Source organism: the organism of the source record quoted next, unplaced genomic scaffold, assembly GCF_019419815.1.
Source record: "Pyrus x bretschneideri cultivar Hongxiangsu unplaced genomic scaffold, Pyrus_bretschneideri_v1 Contig1, whole genome shotgun sequence".
NCBI lineage: Eukaryota > Viridiplantae > Streptophyta > Magnoliopsida > Rosales > Rosaceae > Pyrus > Pyrus x bretschneideri.
In genome coordinates, this window is record NW_025999390.1 from 5,942,131 (window position 1) to 5,964,646 (window position 22,516).

Consider the following 22,516-nt stretch of genomic DNA (forward strand, 5'->3'; position numbering starts at 1 on the left):
AAAAAAGTTGATTTACTTTCACAATTTTTAAAATTTAAACTCATTCAATAATAGTAAATAGAGGGGTGAACATTACTATCACTTCAAAGGATGAGCAAAAATGTTTCGTAAAATATATTTTAAAATTATAGATTCTATTAATGGGGTAATTAATAACACTTGATTTGTTTTTTCTAGTTTTGTGCAATTTAAAACTTATGTTTTTACAATTTGGCAATACCAATAGGACCTGGATTGTCTACCCTCCACATCTCATACCCTTTTCATCTCCTCTTATTTTTGTGGTCACGATTAAGCCACGTCAACATTTTATATTGATTTTTTTTATAGAAATAATAAAACAAAAAACAATAGGAATATAAAGTGTTGACGTGACTTAACCGTGACCACAAAAATAAAAGGGAATGAGAAGAGTATGAGACGGAGGAAGGTAGACAATCAGGTCCCTGCCGATAGGGCTGAGGGCTCGTCCAACAAACGTGTACTTTTTTTATACAAAGCACATAGTGGGAGGAGAAACTAGCTCCAAATCTCGGGTGCAAAGCGGGATACTTTTAACCAATTGTTTTACAAAAGACTTAGCAGCACATACGTGTTTATGAGGCTATTTTCCCTTAAAAATTTCATCCCTTCCGTTTGCTTTAAAACTCATATGGGTATGTGCCATTTTCGTTAAAATGACAAGAATTCTCTTTAAAAAGAACTTGTACATTGTCAAGAACAATAGTGACATTCTATTTTAAGTAACTTATTAGGACAACCCAAGACGATCTTCGTCGGATCCTCCAATCACATATGTTCATTGTATATCGTGCGGTAAAAAATTATTATAAATTTTTTTTATTTAAAATTGAATATAAATAATGTTTGATAAAAATTGACTGTACAATATATAATAAATGGATGTGATTAGAAGATTTCTGAAATATTTGTAAAGAGGATCGGGGGAGGACGGAGGATACACTCTCCATGACAACGGCACAAAAAGGAAAGTTTTTGTTGGAGATGATCAAAATTTCAAATCGCATGAATAGCTCTTCTAGTGGTGGCCACAGTAATATTACCTTTTACCTAATTCACCGCAACTGAACGTTTATTCCATTTCACATTAAGTAATTTTTTTTCTTTACTTTTTCAAATGAAGCAAGTAATTAGGTAGGTAATTATCTGGTTGCCTACTCAATTTTTGACTGATTCACCACTTAATTCATTAATCAACAAGTACGACGCCGTTTCACGTGCCTCAAAAAATGTGACCGTTACTTAAAAAAATCATAATTAGGGACACCGAGTAATCAAAGCGCGCGAGTAGACGTTAATTCCTCCGTTCCGTGCGAGTACACAAAAAAGTCACTCCCTCTCTCTCTCCTCTTTCTGTCCTCTCTCTCTCTGCTCTGTCTGCTCACTTCTGCAACTGTTTTGGCAGCACTCACTCTCTTTTCATTTCACTTCACTTCATTGTCCTCCTCCTCCATTGAACCCTCTCTTCTCTCTCAAATCTCTCTGACCTACCAGAGCTCCCAAAACCCATCTCCGACAAGCTTCGCTCTGCCATTTCCATGGAAGCGGCGCCGTTTTAGCCGCACCCAGAAGCTCCAAACCCAAAGCCCACATCTTCTTTTTGTATTTTTTTTCAACCCTTTGCTCTTAAATGTCAAAAAGTACACAACTTTAAGGAGTTTTTAGTCGTTTTTTCAAGACACCCACGAAAAATGGGGTGCGCCCAATCGAGAATCGAAAACGAGGAATCCGTGTTGCGATGCAAGGACCGCCGGAACCTGATGAAAGAGGCGGTGGTGGCCAGGAACGCCTTCGCTTCCGGCCATTCTGGCTATGCCGTGGCCTTGAAGAACGCTGGTGCCGCGTTGAGTGATTACGGCCATGGAGAAACCCAAGTGACCCCGGAGATGGAAATCCTTCACAGCCAACATCGGCCGATGGACCCCGCATCTGAGCCGCCGCCACCTCCGCCGCCCCATCTCGAGAACCTGAACCTTCCGCCGCCTCCGCCGCCTCTGCCCACTTTCACTCCAAGCCCGATCAAGCGGGCCACCAGCATGCCAGTGATGAGCGCTGAGGCTCGGAAAATGGGGGGGCGGAGAGTTGGGCTGGCCATTGCGGAGGAGGATGAGGAAGAAGAGGACCATGAACATGATGATGAGGATGAGAGCCATAAAGGGTTTCAGAGGAGATCGAGAAATGGGGCTTCGGAGACGACATCGTCGCCGCCGAGGACGCCGGAGATGAAGGCGGTGCCTCCGACGCCGGAGTCGAAGGGCATGGCTTGGGACTATTTCTTTATGGTGGATAACATGCCGGGACCATCTTTGAGTGAGAATGAAGAGGCTGAGGAATTTGGTGAAGATGAAAATATGGGGGTTGGCGGCGGTGCTGATTTGGGTGATGAGGTTGAGCCCAAGACTCCGGAGAAGGTGGAGGAGATTGTGGAGAAGGCGGAAGAGGAAACTCCGGTGGCAATCGAGCATTCGAAGACTGCGCCACCGGAGTTTAGCAGGAGAGTAGCTAATGTGATTCCTGGTGTGACTTTGATGGACATATTGAATAAGATTGACGACCATTTCTTGAAGGCCTCGGAGAGTGCTCAGGAGGTTTCGAAGATGCTCGAGGCCACTCGGTTGCACTATCACTCGAATTTTGCAGATAATCGAGGTATACGAGTTCTATGAATTCCCTTTAAGCCAAGTTCTTTATATGATGTTCTTGTTTTTGTTCTGCTCCTTGGGTGTAATGTAATGGTTAAGTTGATATTGAAGTTTGAAAGAGACCTTATTTTCTTCTCAAAAGCTTTCAAAAATGTCTACAAATTGTCCTATAAAAAACATGTGGGCAAACATCTTGACTTCACTCGGGCTTTAAGCCTTTAAATATCAAAATGATAAATCTTTGGTTTTCAAATTACTTTTTGTTGATCTGATCTCAACCTTAGATATTTACACAGATATTTACACTTTCAAAAAAATTAAAGTGAGAAAAAGCACTTTGTATAAGCACTTTGCCCATATGTTGCCTTTAGTTGTCGGTATTTACCCTTTTCTGTTTAAAGATTGATGCTTTGAATCTTCCTGTTCGAGGACTTGGAAATTGTTAAACTAGTTTCGGAAACCACTGTGTGAATGGCCGTTCTACCAAAAACATCTTTTGAATTTTAAATATTGTTGTCATTTGTTTTTGTGAGATATCCTTTCAATCATTTATTGTGCAGGACACATTGATCACTCTGCAAGGGTCATGCGTGTTATTACATGGAATCAGTCGTTCAGAGGCATGCCAAACGGTGATGTGAAGGATGAAAACTCAGAAGATTATGAAACTCATGCCACTGTTTTGGATAAGATGTTGGCATGGGAGAAGAAACTTTATGATGAAGTGAAGGTATATTGCATTAGTTTGTTTCATTTTGTTTTTTTGGCTGCTTTTCATCTTGATTCACTAGTGTCAATCCACATCATGAACACTGTTCGTGGTGGCGGTCCCTTTTGTATTTGGATTGTTGATATCACAAAAAGTACACACCCTCTACTCGGTTAATCGGGAGAATCATTTTCCAGCACAAAAATTATCTTCCTACTTATTTATTTTTTCACGCTGAACCTTTTATCGTTATCTTACTTTACATTGATAGCAAGGGGAGCTTATGAAGGTTGAGTATCAGAGAAAAGTTGCAGTGCTTAATAAGCAGAAGAAACGCAGTGCTAGTGCTGAAACATTGGAAAAAACAAAAGCAGCTGTAAGTCATTTGCATACAAGATACATAGTTGACATGCAGTCCATGGATTCTACAGCTTCAGAAGTAAATCAATTACGGGATGAACAGCTGTACCCGAAACTTGTTTCTCTAGCTGAAGGGTAAGTTTGTGCATTGAGAATTCTCGCTATCTCTTTGTTTCGTTCTTGTTGCCCCTAGTGTCTTCTTGATTGATCAGACTATCCTTATTCTGTCTTAAAATCATTTAGCATGCGTCTAAAAAGCACCATTTCTATTGCGGAAAATTTGAACTGATGGTTTCCGCTTCTGTAAGGATATGTGTTGAATTTTGTGGAAGTTATTGCTTCCTTCTTAGTTGATGTCCCCATTTGTTTATTGTGCTATTGAGAAAAGGTTTCCTCTACAAATATATTCATCACATCTGCATCACAGGATGGCAAAAATGTGGGAGAACATGTGCACACATCACGGCAGCCAGTTGGAGATTGTTACAGATCTAAAGTCCCTAGACATTGCCCATACTCCGATGGAAACAACCAAGCACCACCATGACCGCACTGTCCAGCTTTGGAATGTTCTCCAAGAATGGCATTCTCACTTTGAAAAGCTCGTGACTCATCAAAAACAATACATCCAAGCTCTTAATAGTTGGGTGAAGCTAAATCTCATACCTATCGAGAGCAGCTTAAAAGAGAAAATATCATCCCCGCCAAGAGTTCAGCGTCCACCAATCCAAGCTCTCCTCCATTCATGGCACGATTCTCTTGAAAAGCTTCCTGATGAACTCGCAAAATCTGCAATATCGTCCTTTGCAGCTGTGATAAAGACTATCATACTTCATCAGGAGGAAGAGATGAAGCTAAAAGAGAAGTTTGAGGAGACACGGAAGGAGTTTCTGCGTAAAAATCAGGCCTTCGAAGACTGGTACCAAAAGTACGCGCAGAGACACGCAGAAATGGATCAGGAGAGAGGTGAAGATGCAATTCCCAAGGACCCGGTCTCAGAGAAGAAATTCATTGTTGAGAGCTTGAAGAAAAGAATGGAAGACGAATGCGAAGCTCACCAGAGACACTGTATCCAGGTGAGGGAGAAGTCACTTGGGAGTCTCAAAACTCGCTTGCCTGAGATCTTCCGCGCCATGACAGACTACGCTCATGCCTGTTCCGAGGTTTATGGAAAACTGAGGTCCACCACAGAGGCACAAGTATGAGTGGTGATGTCCTAATATGTGTATGATTTGTTTTGCTAGGAAGGAGGCTTTTGTACTGTTTTGTATGCGGAAAACTTGTTTCGGTTGGTGATATCTTTGTCCTCGGGAAAATTTGCTGAAACATGCAAATCATGCGTAGAAGGCAATGAAGTTGTGACTCGAGGGAAATTTCGTGCAACTTATTTAACTTGTTCTTTTTCCTTGTGGATTTGGTAGTAGGCTATTAGCACTACAAAATAGTTATATTTGGCTCTTCTGCGTTTTTCTTAACAGACAGTGTTGATATCTTTGGAGTGTCGATAATAGTTTCATTAACTATTTTTTTGTTCGGGGTAAAGTGAGTTGATTTTGTGTAAGGTAGCATTGACACAAATGGTGACCAGAAATCGCGAATGATTTCCACATGCAGTTTAGATTCTCTCGTGTCACCGTAACGACTTCTTATTAGACGGGCATTGCATTTTTTCAACACATGGCAATTGATTATGGACGGTGGCATCACAGAAACTAAAGCTTAATTACATAACCCCTTTAATAAATAATTATCGTATTATAAATCAGTGATATGAGATAATCTCGTTTTTATGGGTGATGTGCACTGAGGCGGCCCTACACAAAAATTTCTTGGTAAAACACATAATTTATCAAAAGCAATCACGGTGGATGACCAAGTGACATTGTCAGCCAACGTGCGTGCCAAAATTAGAGAGAGAAAGATGTCGTGAAATAATTGAGAATATAAGACAATATGTCATAATTAATACGATATGTCATGTGACATTTTCAACACAAAAACGAAGAAACATTATTTTTTGGCTCTGATTAATTTAACAGAGTTTTAATGAAACATTTCTGGTACTGTTTATTTTTAACGAAAATCACATTTTTACCTTTCTCTTGTACTATTCACTACATCTTTATTTGTAATTTTTCATTAAAACAAATTTTTTTTTTCGTTAATTTTCCTTTAATTTTTAATCTCAACGTAAAATGTTCTTGTATTTATGTTTTTGTTTTGTTAGACTACATTTTAAGCGAGCATATTTGGTAATCGCTCCATTACCAATTATGAACATTGCTTTTGACACAAGTGATAATTGAGAATGGAGAATCGAACCTAAGATAGAGATGAAGAAATTTTTTTGTTTTAGTCACGTCGCAAGCGTCTTGTGATCCGAAAATATATTCGAAGAATTTCGACGGAGGGAAAGATGGATGGGGCCGGATAACTTGTCCCGGTTTTTCTAAGCTCGTTTTGCTAATCATGTTCGTGATTACATGTAAAATGATTGAATTTGGCCAAAGTTTTAGTCTTTGGACTTACAAGGAGAAGAACTTTCATACAAATAATACGTCACTATTACGGTATTCTAAACCAATCAGACATTATTATGTGTTTTAACTTCTTTACGTAGTAGTGCATGATTGACTTGAGATACCGTCACAATGACATTACAGTGTAGCCATGTAGGTGAGTTTTGCTCACATAGAAGGTGAAAACACAAAGACGAAAAGAGAGAACCTTGAGTGTTTTGAGTTTGAACCTTTTTAGTCTCTATTTTGTACAGTTTCTGTGATTACTCGGATATATCAAGAAATATAGAACTTAACTTTCCTCTTTGTTTGCACAGCCTTCCGAAAGAACAAAGCCAAAGTTGGCCACATCCTAACCACAAACTGCAACGTTAAATGGGTGATTAGGTTGTGGATAGCTGAAGAATTTGTTGAACCTAATGAAGGGGTCACACCCGAAGAAGTTGCAAAGGACTATCTTACGGAATTTACCGCGCGTAGCATGCTGCAAATTATGCAAACGAATGAAGATGGAAGAGCAAAAACATGTAAGATGCATGATCTCCCGCCTGAGGTTGCTCTGTCGATATCAAGAAAGGAAAATTTTGGTGCTGCATTTGTTGGCAGAGAAGTGGCAAAGAAGTTGGAATGCGTAGATTGTCAATTCGAATAACTGAAGAATTTAATTCTTGCACAAGTATGTCAAAGCTTCGGTTGCTTCTTGCCGATCTTTGCCACAAACATGTTGTATGAGTTTAAGAAATTGCCTTCTAGGTTCAAGTTGCTGACAATTCTTGATTTGGAGGACGTCCCAGTTGCTAGAGTCCCGAATGAACTAGTGCACCTATCCGATTTGAGATATTTGAATCTGAGGGATACTCTGATTGAGCAGCTTCCAGAATCCATAGAGTGGATGTGCAACCTTGAAGCCTTGAACATCCCGTGACAGTAGGATAAAGACACTTCCAAGAGCCATTTCAAAGTTAGTCAGCCTACGACATCTGATCGTGTACCATTACATCAGTGATTGGTATGTGTTTAGAGAATACATGGGATCAAATTTTAGGAAGTTGAAGAAACTACAAGTTCCATCACGCGTTGACTCAAAAGGACAGATCATTAAAGTCGTCTGGAATATGATCCAACTTACAAGGATAGGCATTACAAATGTAAAAATGCAAGTGACGAGATGCGGAGATGTGGAATTGAAGACATTGCCGGAATCTTGAGTTCTTTTTCAATATAGAAAACTGAATTAGAGGCTTGTCCCACTGCAACTTATAGAGTCCATAAAAGGAGGCATCACAAAAGCTTGTCTAGTATACATTGCAGAAGGCATGGAAATCAGGAATGTGCTGCACCTTTACACGATCCATGCCTCCTTTTACGGACTCTATAAGTTGCAGAAACTACATATCGATCCTGGTTTTCTTAATCTCGTCCTGCTAACCGCAACAAACAGCTTATATATCCAGACTTACCTCTATACATATATATGGAAAGAAAATCCTTGTAAAATGGATGCATCTGGACAATAATTCATGGAAAATTGCTAGCTATTATATCATTTTCTTGTTTTTGTTCTGTCAACTAGGGTTTTAGCGTTTGGAACTTAGCTTGTCCTCTCAATGCAAGAAGAACAACTTTTGTGCAACAAGGATGTCAGTGTAACGGTATTCCAAACCAACCAAACATAATTATGTAACTTCACCACATGGTAGAATCTTATTGACTTGAGAAGTTGCCGCAGTGACATCCTCAATGTTGTATGCTCGTCCCCAGCGGAAGTAAAAACGCAAGTGCAAAAGGAGAGAACCTTTGAGTGTTTCAACTTTAGGGTACGAAATGTATTTCTTCATGATTTATTCATAAGTGGCTAATAATGTATCAAGTTGTGCTCATTTAAGCACAAAAATGAAGAGGGTTTGACAAGTAATACAATCTTGTTTCTCCTATGTCTTCACAACACAACACAATTGAGCTCTGAATATGGAGATTAATTTCCTGTCTAAAATCTTTGGCACGCGCGGTGGTTGCTGCTGGTGATGCTTACTAAGAGGTTATTGTGCCGGATTCTGTCTCTTCTTCAACTCGTCTCCGGCCACAAGGAAGAACGCAGTGTGCCTGAAAAAGTTCATCATTTTGACCTTGGACTCTGCATCAATGTCTGGAGTAGTGTCCAGTGCTTGCTGCATATGATGCAGCCACCTCTCCGCAGCTTCGTGCGTGACGGGAAATGGACGGTGGCGTGCAATCAGAGCAGGATGGCCTGCCAATTTCCAATTACAACATAAGGACTCAGATTGGTAATCAAAACGTCACGGGCTGCAATGCAATGCATTTGCTAAATTTTAACCAGTCATATTGGACTGGTACATATTTCATGGTTGAGAGAAATATTCAGTGTAACAGTAAAATCACGTAACATACTGGATCGGACAATATCACGGTAAGCAGAGAAACTATTCATGTGTAGTGGCATAACACACCATGTCGTGTGGTGTTACAAGTCCATCCAAATTATAATTTTTGAAATCTGTAACTAAATCAAACTCGTCCAACAGAACATATGTAGTTGTGAGCATCAAACGCTATGTAGCATCGGATGAGATTTGTTTTTGGAAATTCGCGTGTTAAGTAGACTAAATCGAACTCGTTCAACGACGTAACATGATATGACAAACAACAGTATTTCCAAAATTGTGAATTATGAATACTAAATTTATCATACGCCCCATAAGAATGTCACGTAAAGTTATCGTCACACACAATAATAATGTTACGGACTTAAATTCGGGCCTCCATAGCACAAACCAAATGCAAATTTGGACAATAAAATGGAAATACCAAAAAACTTGACACACATGTACCTCTTCTCTGAGAGAAGAGATTTGGGCCTCCCATTCTCTGCACGAAAAACTCGTACTGGTTCTGGATGGCGTCTTCCTTCTTCGAATTGGCGAAAATCGACCGGAACCACTCCTGTTCGTCATCGTATACCCTGCCGATCAAGGGCATAATCGTAAATTCATGACCAATCCAATCCAATCCAATTCAGCACGTGGTACGATGAGATTGATGAAGACTGAAGAAAGACGAACCAGAGAACGAACCTGGTGTAGAAATTGGTGGAGAGGTTGATGAAGGCCTGGAGGCCGAGTTTCTGAAACAGGTTTGTCTCGTCGATGGCGAACGCGTCGGCCGAGTCGACGCCGCTCCACTCGGCGGCCTTGGCTTGCAGGCTCTGCATTCTTTTGCTCACTGGTTGGTAGCGGAGTCCGCGTGCTTGTTCGAGGAAGTGCGAATTTGGAGATTTGTGAGGAAGCTGTTTGGTTTATACAGGGGGACTCGTGCCGCCCGCGTGGATTGCACGATGCTGGATTTGATTTGCTGACCAACGGGAAGTCGAGGGGCTTGAAACTATGGGCAATGGCGGATTTGACATGTTGGTCCCCCTTTTCCTCTTTTATTCTTTATGTGACACTATGAGCTAATCATGTTGTCACTTACAATTTGCAAACAAATACAAAATGCCCTCTCTTTTTCAAAAGTAAAAAATAGAAATATCCTATGATCCCAATTGGAACATAATAATCATTTGATCGGTTGTAAAAGAGATATATAATGCAAAAATGTGGAGAAATTTAGATAAATATCCCCACCATAGTGGTAATTGTGGGGAACATCACATGAACAAGTACCGGAAACCTTGAAATATCTCTCTAAATTATGAGCTTAAACTACAAGAATTTTTTTTTGGGTGTGCGATCACACAATATTGATCTGATAGTTTATATTTAGTTTATTAAAATGTAAATACATTTGTTATAATAAAGTGAAATTGAATTCACAACTTCATATGACCATGAGGCAAAAGAAGATATATTTGGACAAAAGAAATTTTTAAGGATCAAGGAACGAAAATGAAATTACATGTGTAACACGAGTCCATTACTTTTTTTGGTTTCATTATTGTCTATTTTTAGTCCCAGTAGATAAAATGAGCACAAATTGAAAAAAGATAACAATGATAAATCAAATAGCTAAGGATGATGGTTGAAACTTGAAAGGCTCCTACGCACTAAAACACAAAATTCAAAGATTGAGATTTTAATTTAAGGGAGTTGTTATTAACATTTTAAAAAAAAATTATAATTAAAAAGAAAAATACGAATGTAGAATGAAAATTTTGAAATGCTAATAACAATTTTCTAATTTAATAGTTTGGAAAGAATAAAGAGCATTAAAAAAATTACGAATCATGAAATAGCAATGTGAGATGGGATCCGAATACAGTGTGGGGTCTAAGATGGGCCTAATTGGGCTTTAGACCAATAATAGAGAGGAAATGTTAAGGCATGAGAAATGGCGGCGCAACTAATCTTATCTTTGAAACCGCCAATCTCCACCGTCGCATACAAAGCAAAACGCAGACTGTAACATCCTTATATAACTAACATTTAACAAGCCCTAACCTCCTCCGTCGGTACGGTGCCTGTTGGTTGCTAATCTCTCTCCGTTTCTTTCTCCAGTAACCGATTCCTCCGAGCTTCGTCTCAGAAACCATAGAAAATTTCCCAAATTTTTGTTGTGAGAATTTTGGTTGCAGACGGCCGGGGATCGAGTTTGATTCAGATGGTGTCGACGGTGGGAGTAGAGACTAGAATGGAGAACTCGCAGAATCGAATCCGGAAGCGGCCAAGGTCGGCGTGGGACGTCGGCCCATCGCAATCGGAACCGGAGGTTGGTTTTGGGCTATTCAATTGTTAGGGTTAGGGTTTCCAAATGAGAAGGAACGACAAGATTGGGGCTTTTTTTGTGCCGCATGTGGATTTAGGGTTTGCAGTGATTAATGGTAATCGGACAGGGATGAAAATGGTTGATGGATGCATCTTGTTTTTGTAGGCTCAACGGGCTGTGATGGCATGTAATGAAGGGAATGGAAGGCGTGGATCGCCTCCGAAACGGGACGATGATCGGGAAGGGCATTATATTTACAATCTCGGGGAGAATCTCACTTCAAGATGTGAGTTTTTCCTGAAAATTTAGCGCATTGTTCTTGTTTTTTGTTAATTACATGTTTGTATCGGGTAATGATGTTGTTTTGGGGTTTTTTACGTTGATTTGGCAGATAAAATACTTAACAAGATGGGTGAAGGTTAGATGTCAAGTGTCCTGCTGTCTACAAGATTTTATTTTTTTGTCATTCTGCTTGTGTCATTCAGCATATTGCTAGTGCTGTAGGCACATTTGGCCGAGTTTTGGAATGTTGGGACCGTCAAACACGAGAGTATGTGGCAATCAAGGTAGTTCGAAGCATACGAAAATATCGGGAAGCAGCAATGATTGAGGTTGATGTGCTTGAACAGCTAGCTAAGCATGATAAGGGCAACTCACGGTACATGTCTTCTGGGTTTAGCTGATAGAATTGCTGGTTCAATCATTGTGATGTCGTCTAACTTCGAGCATGTTAATACATTGATGCAGCTGTGTGCAGATTCGCACTTGGTTTGATTACCGCAATCACATTTGCATTGTAAGTATCCCAATTAAATTCCTTCATGTTACTCTTTTGCTCCATTATGTTGTACTCTTTGACTGTTTTCTGCTTGCTGTTCTGAATCTGTGTAATATTTTTTCCACCATGCTGATTATCTTCCTTCAAGTAGTTTAATGATCGATTCTCATATGCATGTAATACCAATCGAGCTTTCAGATATTTACAGTTGATATTAGTGTGTCCATGGACTTTATTTATAGAACTGAGAACTAAACAGAAACCTTCATTTGGATGCATTTAATGGTTTCTCAGGTGTTTGAGAAGCTTGGACCAAGCTTATTTGATTTTATAAAGAGAAATAAATACTGCCCATTCCCTGTGGATCTTGTTCGGGAATTTGGACGACAGCTTTTGGAATCTGTAGCATGTGTGTGGATAGTTCTTAGTCTCATTCTCTTTTTTATTTTATTGTAACCAGTCACGCAAATCTGTTTATTGGCCTTTTGTCTGTCCATGGCTGTAACAGGGTGTTTTAATTCAGTCCTTTTGTTTTTAACTTACAATTTTTCTTCAATATATCCAACAGATATGCACGACTTACGCTTAATTCACACTGACCTGAAGCCAGAAAATATTCTTCTTGTGTCCTCTGAATATGTAAAGCTTCCTGGTTCTAAGGTATCTTGGACTTTTACAATTTAAAGTTCATGCCATGTTTCATATTTGGGTACAGACTCAGTTAATAAAAAGTGCTTGAAAATGGTACAGAGGTTTTCTTCAGATGAAACAAATTACAGGTGCTTGCCCAAGTCTAGTGCCATTAAGCTGATTGATTTTGGTAGTACAGTGTCTGATGATCAGAACCATAGCTCCATTGTTTCTACCAGGCATTACAGAGCCCCTGAGATTATTCTAGGTAACTAATTACGGTGCTGGCCAGCCAAAATGTGATATCATTTCCTTTTTTATTCACCTTCTGTTCCCATCTTACTGAAACCATACTAAGCAATATGGTGATTGATGAAAAGAACTGTCTTACTGGTGATTTAGAAAAGTACTTGAGGCTGGTACATCTGTAAACAAGATTATTCAAAGGGAGTGTTTAACAGAGTCATAGGAGGTCATTGTGGTGCATTAGTCACGTTTTTTTATGCTGGATGCCCCAACATGGTCAATAAGAACACATTACATTTTGGCATCAATAACCATTTGGAACATAATAAGGGCATGTTGCAGTATGGCATTGATAGTAGACTAACAATCTTTATTCGCTTTTACTGTATTGCTGTGGTTTTTTCATTTTATTAAGATGCATCAGTAGCATAGGATATTCATGTTTTTTTCCCTTCCCCTAAGCTCTTTCTTGGGTCTGTTTTGAGTTGAGTTTGGTGACATTTCCTGCATGGTCATCCTTTACTTGTCCTGGTTCTGCAGAGTGTAATCGTTTTTTGTGTTGGTTTGTAAAGATTATAGCTTACCAGCTATTTGTTAACCTAATTTTGTTTTATTTATTCTCTCGTCATTTTAACTTATTATGGAAGTAGAGAAAAAATCATTTAGTTGTTTTTGGTAATAATTATTCTGTTACAATGGTCAAGCTTTATCGTGCTTACATCTCAGGTACTGACCAGTAATAGTACCTAAATTGTTCTCATCATTGCTGTATGTCTATCTTGCAGGTCTAGGATGGACTTACCCCTGTGATCTGTGGAGTGTAGGGTGCATTCTTATTGAACTTTGTTCGGTTAGTCCTACATTACTTTATCCTGGTTCGAATATGGATTCTTCTGGTCAGGAATTTCTAAGATGGGGAATTTTGTCAGGGTGAGGCATTATTTCAGACGCACGAGAACTTGGAGCATTTGGCAATGATGGAGAGGGTATTGGGACCTCTGCCACAGCATATGACCCGAAAGGCCAAGTATGTATTGAAATATACTGATTCTGGCTATTTTTTTTACTAGAACATGGTTGACCGAGTTTTGTATTGGATCTGGAGCACTTTTAAGTTCTGATTATTTTATTGAATTAGAAATTGGATGAGATTTATTCAAAAATTGGTACCATTTTTTATCCGTGTGTAGCCATGGTGCTGAAAAGTATTTTAGGCGGGGTGCACGACTGAATTGGCCTTTAGGAGCAGTTTCAAGGGAGAGCATTAGAGCTGTTAAGAAGCTCAACTGTTTAAAGGTTTTTCCTTTTTCTTCTCGCTATTTCAGTTCCATAAAAGTATTTACATGATTTGATATCTTGTGGAATTTCTTGATTTCTTAGTTGATATGATGTCATTTATTTTGTATACAGGATCTGATATTGCGACTTGTAGGGTCGTCGAAAGCCAGTTCCTACCTGACTGATTTGTTGTACGGGTTGCTGAAATATGATCCTTCTGAACGCCTCACGGCTCGACAGGCACTCGATCACCCCTTCTTCAAGATTCCAACCTGAGGAACCGCATTGCGAAATACAATTGGGTTCCCTATGTTAGTATTCGAAGAAGGCAAAGCTAGCTCTTCTAAGGATAGCGAGAGATCGAGGGGGAGAGAGATGGAGAGAGCTCAAATAGTAAGTTGAGCTTCACTTGTATATGTACAAATAGTATAGTGGCCTCATCTATGAAATACTGAACTTTTTCACTTACCCATTTTGAATTAGTCTCGGTGATTCTAAACTGCATGGAGTTTTGGTGCTTTTTCGGCGCGCTCTGCCTCATATTTTCACGTCTTTTTACCTCTTGCACTCTGCTCTTAATTTTGTCCCGTGATTTTCCTTGATCTATTATATTCGACGGCCAGAAAGTCAGAAATAAAGACTGCTATAATCGCTTATTTTTTTTATCACCCACAATTTATTAGATTGCACAAGTACACAACGCTGCCATTGATTGGAAAAAGTAGACCAATAAGTTAGATGAATTACGTGTCAATTGGCTATCACCAATAATCTCCACAAGAACACAAGCCGTCCTCAAACTTGTGAAACCTATTTGCATCTCTCACCACAAACACCACCTTCAAAACCTTCGACAAGCCTTTGATAAAAGCATGGCAATCCCCACACACTCTCAAGTTCTTGAAAATCCAAATCGTTTTGTTTCCCTTCTCCATCTCACCACACACCAACGCCAACCCGATTGCCAACTTCTCACTGTGAAATCTCAAGCTCTCCTCCTTCGACTCCTCTTCCACGTCGTGCAGCGCAAACCTCACCCCATGAACATAACCCAGCTCGGATTTTATTCTCTTTTCCATCTCCTTCAACACTTGATGAATCTTTTCCGTAAGCGGATGTGTCTCATCCCCATTGTAGAAGAAGTAGACCTCCTTGTTGATCTCCACCCAACTGCGTCCTGCCTCTTTCTTTAACCCTTTCATCTTAAACAGTTTTCTTATTCTCTCGCACTCTTTCCAGTAACCGGCCTCAGCGTAGATGTTTGACAGCATCACATAGTTGACAGGGTTATTGCTGTCCAGTTTCAGAAGCGTCTCGCCTACTTCTCTCCCTATTTCCAAGTCCCCATGTACTTTACAAGCACCAAGTAGAGTTTGCTGTATTCCAACATTCGGTTTCAAAGGCATGTTGTCGATGAGATTCTTGGCTTCTTTTACGCGTCCAGCTCTGCCGAGGAGATCGACCATGCAAGCATAATGCTCTACAATTGGTTTGATCCGTTTGTCGAGACACAATCTTGAGAAGTAATCTTTGCATTCTTCTATTAGTCCAGAATGGCTGCAGGCTGAGAGCACGGCCAAGTAAGTCACCCCATCGGGTTCTATGTCATCCGATTGCATTTGTTGGAACAGACGTACAGATTTCCTTCCAAGACCATGCTTTCCGTAGCCTGTGATCATAATCGTCCAAGAAATTACATTCCTCGCCGGAGTTTCATTAAACAGTCTTTCTGCCTCGTCTGTTAATCCACACTTGAGATACATATCCAGAATCGAATTAGTTACTGATATGTCTAAACCAGATGGGATTTTGAGAGTGAAAGCATGCATTTGCCTACCTTGTTCAACCAGGGAAAAATCAGCAAACACGCCCATAAGGCTTGAGAGAACAAACCCGTCTACTTGATGATCGATACTAACCCTGAGCTGCCTAAACAAGTCCATGGATTGTAGTAGATTGCATTCTTGGGCATAACCAAGAATCAGGGAACTCCAGGATACCAAATTCTTCTGTTCAATTTGATCGAATACCCTCTGAGCTTCAGTTAAGTGCCCGCATTTTACATACAGATCGACAAGAGCACCAGCAATAGTAGTCCGAACTGAGCACAGGAATCCTCTTGTGATTAAGGAGGAATGTATTTGGCTTCCTTGCCGGACTGCTCCAAGACCACTGCAAGCTTTCAGCGTACTTGTAATCGTATATTCGTCGGGGACTTCTCCTAGCCCTTGCATTTTCCTAAATAAGAGCAAAGCTCTCTCCCCATTTCCTTCAAGTGTGAATCCAGCTATCATCGCGTTCCAACTGATAAGATTCTTAACTGGCATAACATCGAACATTCGTGCTGCTTCGTGAAATCTTCCACATTTCGCATACATGTCGAGGATAGAATTGCTCACCACTGTAACCCATTCAAAACCAGATTTGGTGCACATATTGTGAATCTGCATTCCATTCTCAACAATGCCCACAAACCCAGACGCCTTAAGATTGATCGAAAAGGTGAACTCATTCGGCTTAATTCCCGAAAACCCCATCCTACTAAATAGAGACAGTGAGCCTTTGGCATTACCATTCTGTAAGTATCCACACATTAAAGCCGTCCACGAAACAACATTTCTCTCAGGCATTCTATCAAACACCTCAAAGGCAATCCCCATTCTCCCACATTTGCCATACAAATCTATAAGATCGTTGTTTAACATTAAGTCAAGCCCAAATCCCAATCTCATCACCATCCCATGAGCCTGCAGTCCCTGGTCAAGCAGTAAATTCTTCGAACAGTTCCGAAGGATATTCGCCAACCTCTGCCGCTCGTTCATCCTTCCAAACAACCCCGTTTTGCAAAGTCCCTAATGGCAACGAGAATCAGCGCCTTATCTGTCAGAGAACTGGAAAATTCCTTCGTACCCAAGTTACTGAATTGCAAAAGCACAAAAGGGTTGAAGAAAATTCACGCTCAGATTGTGAAGCTCTCGTTGTCACAGAGCAATTTCTTGCTGACAAAAATGGTGGACGTGTGTGATAACAGTGGGGATTTGCGCTACGCTGGTTTGCTATTCGAACAAGTTATGGAGCCAAACGTGTTTCTGTTCAACGCCACGATCAGAGCTTATACGCATAATCAAATGTATGATTTAGCAATCAATTTGTATAAGCAAATGCTGAGAGAAGCAGAGAACCAAAAACTTCCTGACAAATTCACGTTCCCATTTGTGATCAAATCTTGCGCGGCGATATTCTGTGAAGTTCTGGGGAGGCAAGTTCATGCCCAAGTGTGTAAATTTGGGCCGAAGTCGCATTTACTGATTGAGAATGCTTTGATGGATTTGTATTTGAAATGTGATAATTTAGCAGATGCACACAAGGTGTTTGACGGAATGTCTGAACCGGATGTCATTTCTTGGAATAGTCTCCTTTCTGGGTATGTTAGATTGGGGAAGATGAGAGGGGCAAGGGCAGTGTTTGAGGAAATTCCTAACAAGACTATTGTGTCTTGGACAGCAATGGTTTCAGGGTATACGGGAATCAGGTGCTACGCCGAAGCTCTGGATATGTTCCGGCGAATGCAAATGCTGGATATTGAACCTGATGAGATTAGTATTGTTTCTGTTTTGCCGGCTTGCGCACAGCTTGGAGCTCTTGAGGTTGGGAAATGGATTCACATGTACTCGGAAAAGAAGCTGCTATTGCAGTCGGTTTGTGTTTGCAATGCCCTGATTGAAATGTACGTGAAGTGTGGCTGCATTGATCAGGCTTGGCACTTGTTTGATCAGATGTTGGAGAGGGATGTGATTTCTTGGAGTACCATGATAGCAGGGCTGGCGAATTACGGGAAAGCTCGCGAAGCAGTTGAACTGTTTCGAGAGATGCAAATAGTTAAGGTTGAACCGAATGGTGTTACGTTTCTAGGTCTTTTATCAGCCTGCACACATGCTGGTTTATGGAATGAGGGAGTTAAGTACTTCGATTCCATGAGAGAAGATCATAATATAGAACCAGAAATCGAGCATTATGGTTGTTTAGTTGATCTTCTGGGACGTGCCGGACACCTTGATCAGGCTTTTGACAGAATAAACAAGATGCCGATGAATCCAGGCTCAAAGATTTGGGGTTCGTTGTTAAGTTCCTGCAGGACTCATTGCAATCTCGAGATTGCCATTACCGCAATGGAGCACCTTTCGGTGCTTGAACCAGATGAGGCAGGGAACTATGTGCTACTTTCCAATATATATGCAGACCTAGGGAAGTGGGAGGATGTGTCAAGGATGAGGAAACTTATAAGAAGTAAGAGCATGAAGAGAACCCCAGGTTGCAGTTCGATCGAGGTTGACAATGTGGTTATGGAATTTGTGGCCGGCGACGATTCAAAACCATTTGCGAGAGACATCTTTTCCATGCTAGAGCTGCTTCTTTCGGAGCAGAACATACCAGATGATACGTTAGACGCTACACCAGAGGACTGCAGTCAACTTTTGTGTTAATTCGGGATACACTCAGGCTGAGAAGCGCCCAGAAAAACAAAACTGTAAACCTCAGTTACTCTTTCAGGAATCTAAATTGTTTTTACTCATAGCTGGTTACCCTCAAGTTGCAACCCATTGCATTCGATTAGCAGTTTTACCTGAACTGTATAACTTGACCAAAGTTGGTTTTGCAGATGAGGAGGCCAACGGCCGAGGAAAATGGTGTTAGAACTATCAAGACAAGTAGGAAACTGGCGACGACGAAAGGTACTAGCTCTTCTTTCAATCATTTTTGTTAATCCCAAATGAATATATAGGTGCTAACATAAAGAAAACATTGCTATATTTCTCCAACTGCAGATTTCCAACCAATACAAAATGACACCACGACAACAAAAATATCGGAGATTCAAAAGCAAAGTTGATCAGTTTCATTGATATAAACTCCCATACCACAGAAAAAAAAACATACAAATCCTACTCCTAGCGGAACTACTGAGCAAAAGAGAGGCCACAGACAACAATTATTGCATACACAGCACAGTCCATAAACAGAGCATCAAGTACCTTCTTCCCCAATAAGCCTATCCCTAAAGCCTTCCCTAACCGCTCGGCCCACTCATACTCACTGCCACTCATAGTTTGACCCTCACCAAATCCGGCAGGCACTCTGTGGTGTCTTTGTCGACCGCTGTCAAAAATTCGAGCAAGCACAAGCGTGACATTGGTCACCAAAACCAGGTACAGAGGCCTTAAACCCAAAAGGGCTTTTACCATTTTACTCCCCAGTAAAGGAAAACCCAGATGGGAAAAAACCACCAGTACCGCAACCGCCATGGAAATGTAAATTCGGATCCTTTCTGATGCTTCAATGGCGCCACTTATTCTACTCGCAGTGAAAAGTCTAGGCTTCTCAAACGACAATGATGTTGGTCGTGATTCATTCTGAACCGTTGATGGTGCTGATTCATCCTGATCCGTTGATGACGATGACCGTCTTTCCTCAATCTCGGGAGTGAAAACTGCAGACCCGCAACCGCCGTTAGCAAGCACAACAACAACAGCAACTTAAGATGGAGACGTTTGGAGATAGAGTGTGAGAGGGTACCTGGGATTTGATCTGGGACGTGGGTTCTGGTCTGGGACGTCGGATATTCATTCTGACCCGTTGATGGTGCTGACCACATTTCCTCAATCTCAGGAGTGAAAACTGCAGACCCACAACCGCCATTAGCAACTACAACAACAAAGCAACTAAAGATTAAGGCTTTTGGAGATATAGAGAAAAAGGGTACCTGGGATTTGATCTGGGACGTGGGTTTTGGGAATCTGATCCGGGGAAATCGACGGCTGGGATGGCAGGTCTGTATCTTCACTGTGACTTGCTGGGTCTGGCGGTGGTGAAGAAGAAAATGAGGAGGAGGGGGGTAGGGTTTGGATCCGACCCGTGATTAGGGCAAGGCGGTCGGACCCTCGCTCCATGATCTTCCTGCGTCGGGCTTCTCGGCTGTTTGTGGTCATATTTTCCTTCAATCAATCGATGACCGCTTCGTATTTTGCTTCTCAGCGAAGGCTGCAGTTCATACGGCCTGTGATATCAGCTCTAGTTCTGGGTCGGTTGGTTTGGATACTCTGCTTTTGATTCGGACCCGAGTCCGATAGCAGTAATTCCCAACTTCACCTCGTCTATTAACCAGCCTTTTTTCTATTTCTAATTTATATATCTCATGAAATTTGAACTCGAAATTGACTTCAACAAAATAAAGACTGAATTTCACCGACAACGGTTATAGACTATTACTTGACTCCACGACAATTCTTTGATTCAATTATTTAATAAAAAAACATTCATTGAAAATGAAAATAAGCGTGCGTTTCAATACAGTAGAGTTCAAGTTTCACTGACAACAGTTATCGACTATTAATTATGTATCGACAATATCTTTGTTGAAACTTAATTAAAATTATTAATTGGAGATGAGAATAAGCGTGTCTCACAAAGTAAATATTGAGCATTGCTAAACGAAATAGTCATTGATTATTAACTAGTCATCAATGATAATTGTCGATTCAATAAACTAATCACAACCGTTCATAAACAAGTGAGAAATTGGCTCTTTTCAAAAGTACTAGTTAATTTTTTCTTACCATTTACCGATTTAGGTGGAGTGGGAGAGCCTCGAATTCGGATGAGATGGGCCACAATGGTGCGTGGTTCCCACTATGACACTAGCCCTCCTCGTTTCCATTTACCTAGCCCTCCTCCTTACCAATAACCAACTTTGATAACTGATAAGTATTAACTATGAATACCTCTTAGTACTCCGGTTTAGTGAAATTTCTTTTCATTTGTCAGTGATTTTAACCAAATTAGTATGACCAACACATTGCGGAGATACATGTTGCAAAATTGCTTTCTTAAATAGCATGAATAATGACTTGCTTCTTTGTAAAATATAAGTGATATAATGGTAAATAGTGTAACGCTAAAAACATTCATAGTTCAACAAAAATTTGTAAATCAAAGATTTCAAAAACCAGATGATCTTCTGAAGAGTTGTTAGCAAACTCCTTCAAAAGAAAGAATAATCCACTACTATTTTAAGTTAATCAATCCATCTGTCGACTAAGATAAAACACCCAGAGTCATAGAGATGGCGCAATGCGTCTGTAAACCGCTCGGAAAGTCTTGTCCCCCATTTCTGTCAACCTTCCGTCCTTCCTCGGTTGCAGAACTCAAGAGCTTCGTAACTGGATCTGCGTTGAGCTCTTCGTCGGTGAGAGCTTCAAACATCGGGTGATTCTCCAAGCAAGTCTTCATCCAGTCTCCGAGTTCCTCAACATCCGTAATTGTGTATATGATCCCACCGCCTTCTAGAACATAAGCATAATCGTCCAGCAAGAAAGGACTGATCACTCTACGCGGATGATTTTTCTCTTTGAAGTGAGGATCCGGGAACAGGAAAAACATCTTTGAAAGCTGGCCTTTCTCAAAGTAGTTTGGAATGTATTTCATGGAATTAGTCCGAACGACTGAGATATTTTGGTATTGACCCGGATTTGTCACCCTTGATGCCAAGATCCTTTCCTTCACTCTGTCACCTTATCCCTAAGCTCCATTCCGATCATCAAAGTCTCCGGGAAAAGGGTTGACAGACTTATCAGAAGCCCCCCAAAACCACAACCGATATCTGCAAACTGGGTCTTCTTACAGCTATCAAACTTGATCGGACGAGGGGAAGTATTGCGGGTAATGAAGAGAATAATCTACGTGACGCGGGGAGACAGGTACTGGAAATGGGAGTCACTCAGAGGGTTGATGTGTGCTCTTGCTCGGTAGAAGCGCTTCCGAGGCAGGGCAGTTGACTTGCTAAACGTTGGGTTTGTTTCCTTCCCCAACATGACTTATTTCAGTTAGCTGCAGTAAGAAGCAGGAATTTCAGGACATCTTGCTAAATTATGAAGGGAATCATAAATTGCAAATAACTGCAAGCAATGTATGAACCATTAACGAAACTCTATTCCTTGGATTTAACTAGACAAACCAAATTGTAAGGAAAGAGGGTTGTCTCGGATAGCTAACTTTTTCCGCTTCTCTTAACTTCCAAATAATTTATTGGTGCATAAATTCGAAAACAATTTCATAGCCGCATTACCGCAAACAGGTGGTGGGCGTATGTAACACATACCAATTTCAACAAAACAAAGAAGATGAATGTTTACCACAGATTAAAAAATCAATAGAAAACAAAATCAAATCATTTGAATTGTTCTGAAGAAGCCTCAGATGGCAACCACAATAACAATGGAAACCCAGAGAAGGAAGGTTCAAAGAGAAGAAACACAGACCTGGGAACAAAAATTTGAAGCTTTTTGGAAGATGGAGGAGCTCTGCTACCAAGTGACGGAGGCGGGGAGGGAAAGTACTGAGAGACTGGGATTAATTTACAGAGCCAGACAGGTCGGAGCGAAACGAAAAGGAGAGATTAAGGTTGGGCTCTCGTTTAGGTTTGGGCACTGGTGTATGCGGGTTGACTCAATTTTAGCCCAATTTCTTCAGGGTTAATATATCCAAGCCCATTTTTCATACAAGTAAATAAAAATGTGCAACGAGGCCCACGGGCCACGACTTAATGGCCGATGACCCA

General features: G+C 40.7%; 6 protein-coding genes and 1 pseudogene across 8 annotated transcripts; 3 read left to right on the plus strand and 4 right to left on the minus strand.

Moving 5' to 3' along the window:
• Positions 1–1,337: 1,337 nt before the first annotated feature.
• LOC103957563 (protein ALTERED PHOSPHATE STARVATION RESPONSE 1) lies at positions 1,338–5,207 on the plus strand. Its single transcript, XM_009369747.3, has 4 exons — positions 1,338–2,670; positions 3,224–3,393; positions 3,644–3,867; positions 4,160–5,207. The coding sequence occupies exons 1-4, from the start codon at positions 1,713–1,715 to the stop codon at positions 4,935–4,937; spliced, it is 2,130 nt and encodes a 709-aa protein (XP_009368022.2). The 5' UTR covers positions 1,338–1,712; the 3' UTR covers positions 4,938–5,207.
• A 2,855-nt stretch (positions 5,208–8,062) lies between these two features.
• Positions 8,063–9,643, minus strand: LOC103957492 (two-on-two hemoglobin-3). Its single transcript, XM_009369657.3, has 3 exons — positions 9,344–9,643; positions 9,101–9,231; positions 8,063–8,499 (listed from the first exon to the last, which is right to left on the minus strand). The coding sequence occupies exons 1-3, from the start codon at positions 9,478–9,480 to the stop codon at positions 8,291–8,293; spliced, it is 477 nt and encodes a 158-aa protein (XP_009367932.1). The 5' UTR covers positions 9,481–9,643; the 3' UTR covers positions 8,063–8,290.
• A 1,192-nt stretch (positions 9,644–10,835) lies between these two features.
• LOC103957493 (serine/threonine-protein kinase AFC3) lies at positions 10,836–14,374 on the plus strand. Of its 2 annotated transcripts, none has more exons than XM_009369658.3 (12): positions 10,836–10,973; positions 11,136–11,256; positions 11,362–11,388; positions 11,475–11,628; positions 11,718–11,766; positions 12,043–12,157; positions 12,317–12,408; positions 12,499–12,646; positions 13,410–13,474; positions 13,554–13,651; positions 13,815–13,920; positions 14,035–14,374. In XM_009369658.3, exons 1-12 carry the CDS (start codon positions 10,866–10,868, stop codon positions 14,176–14,178), a joined length of 1,227 nt encoding a protein of 408 aa, XP_009367933.1. In that variant the 5' UTR covers positions 10,836–10,865; the 3' UTR covers positions 14,179–14,374. The 2 variants fall into 2 exon arrangements, with proteins under 2 accessions (XP_009367933.1, XP_048437835.1); XM_048581878.1 differs by having other exon boundaries at positions 14,057–14,374.
• A 155-nt stretch (positions 14,375–14,529) lies between these two features.
• On the minus strand, positions 14,530–16,724 carry LOC103957495 (putative pentatricopeptide repeat-containing protein At3g15130). The gene has a single exon (XM_009369659.3). The coding sequence runs from the start codon at positions 16,722–16,724 to the stop codon at positions 14,664–14,666; it is 2,061 nt and encodes a 686-aa protein (XP_009367934.2). The 3' UTR covers positions 14,530–14,663.
• A 33-nt stretch (positions 16,725–16,757) lies between these two features.
• On the plus strand, positions 16,758–18,870 carry LOC103957496 (pentatricopeptide repeat-containing protein At2g20540). Its single transcript, XM_018649912.2, has 3 exons — positions 16,758–18,430; positions 18,563–18,635; positions 18,729–18,870. Exon 1 carries the CDS (start codon positions 16,758–16,760, stop codon positions 18,384–18,386), a length of 1,629 nt encoding a protein of 542 aa, XP_018505428.1. The 3' UTR covers positions 18,387–18,430; positions 18,563–18,635; positions 18,729–18,870.
• LOC103957497 lies at positions 18,777–20,126 on the minus strand. 2 transcript variants are annotated; one of them, XM_009369661.3, is made up of 3 exons: positions 19,664–20,095; positions 19,477–19,578; positions 18,777–19,390 (listed from the first exon to the last, which is right to left on the minus strand). In XM_009369661.3, the coding sequence occupies exons 1-3, from the start codon at positions 19,887–19,889 to the stop codon at positions 18,861–18,863; spliced, it is 858 nt and encodes a 285-aa protein (XP_009367936.2). In that variant the 5' UTR covers positions 19,890–20,095; the 3' UTR covers positions 18,777–18,860. The 2 variants fall into 2 exon arrangements, with proteins under 2 accessions (XP_009367936.2, XP_009367938.2); XM_009369663.3 differs by lacking the exon at positions 19,477–19,578 and having other exon boundaries at positions 19,664–20,126.
• Positions 20,127–20,844: 718 nt separating this feature from the next.
• LOC103957498 lies at positions 20,845–22,380 on the minus strand (annotated as a pseudogene).
• Between the last annotated feature and the right edge of the window lie 136 nt (positions 22,381–22,516).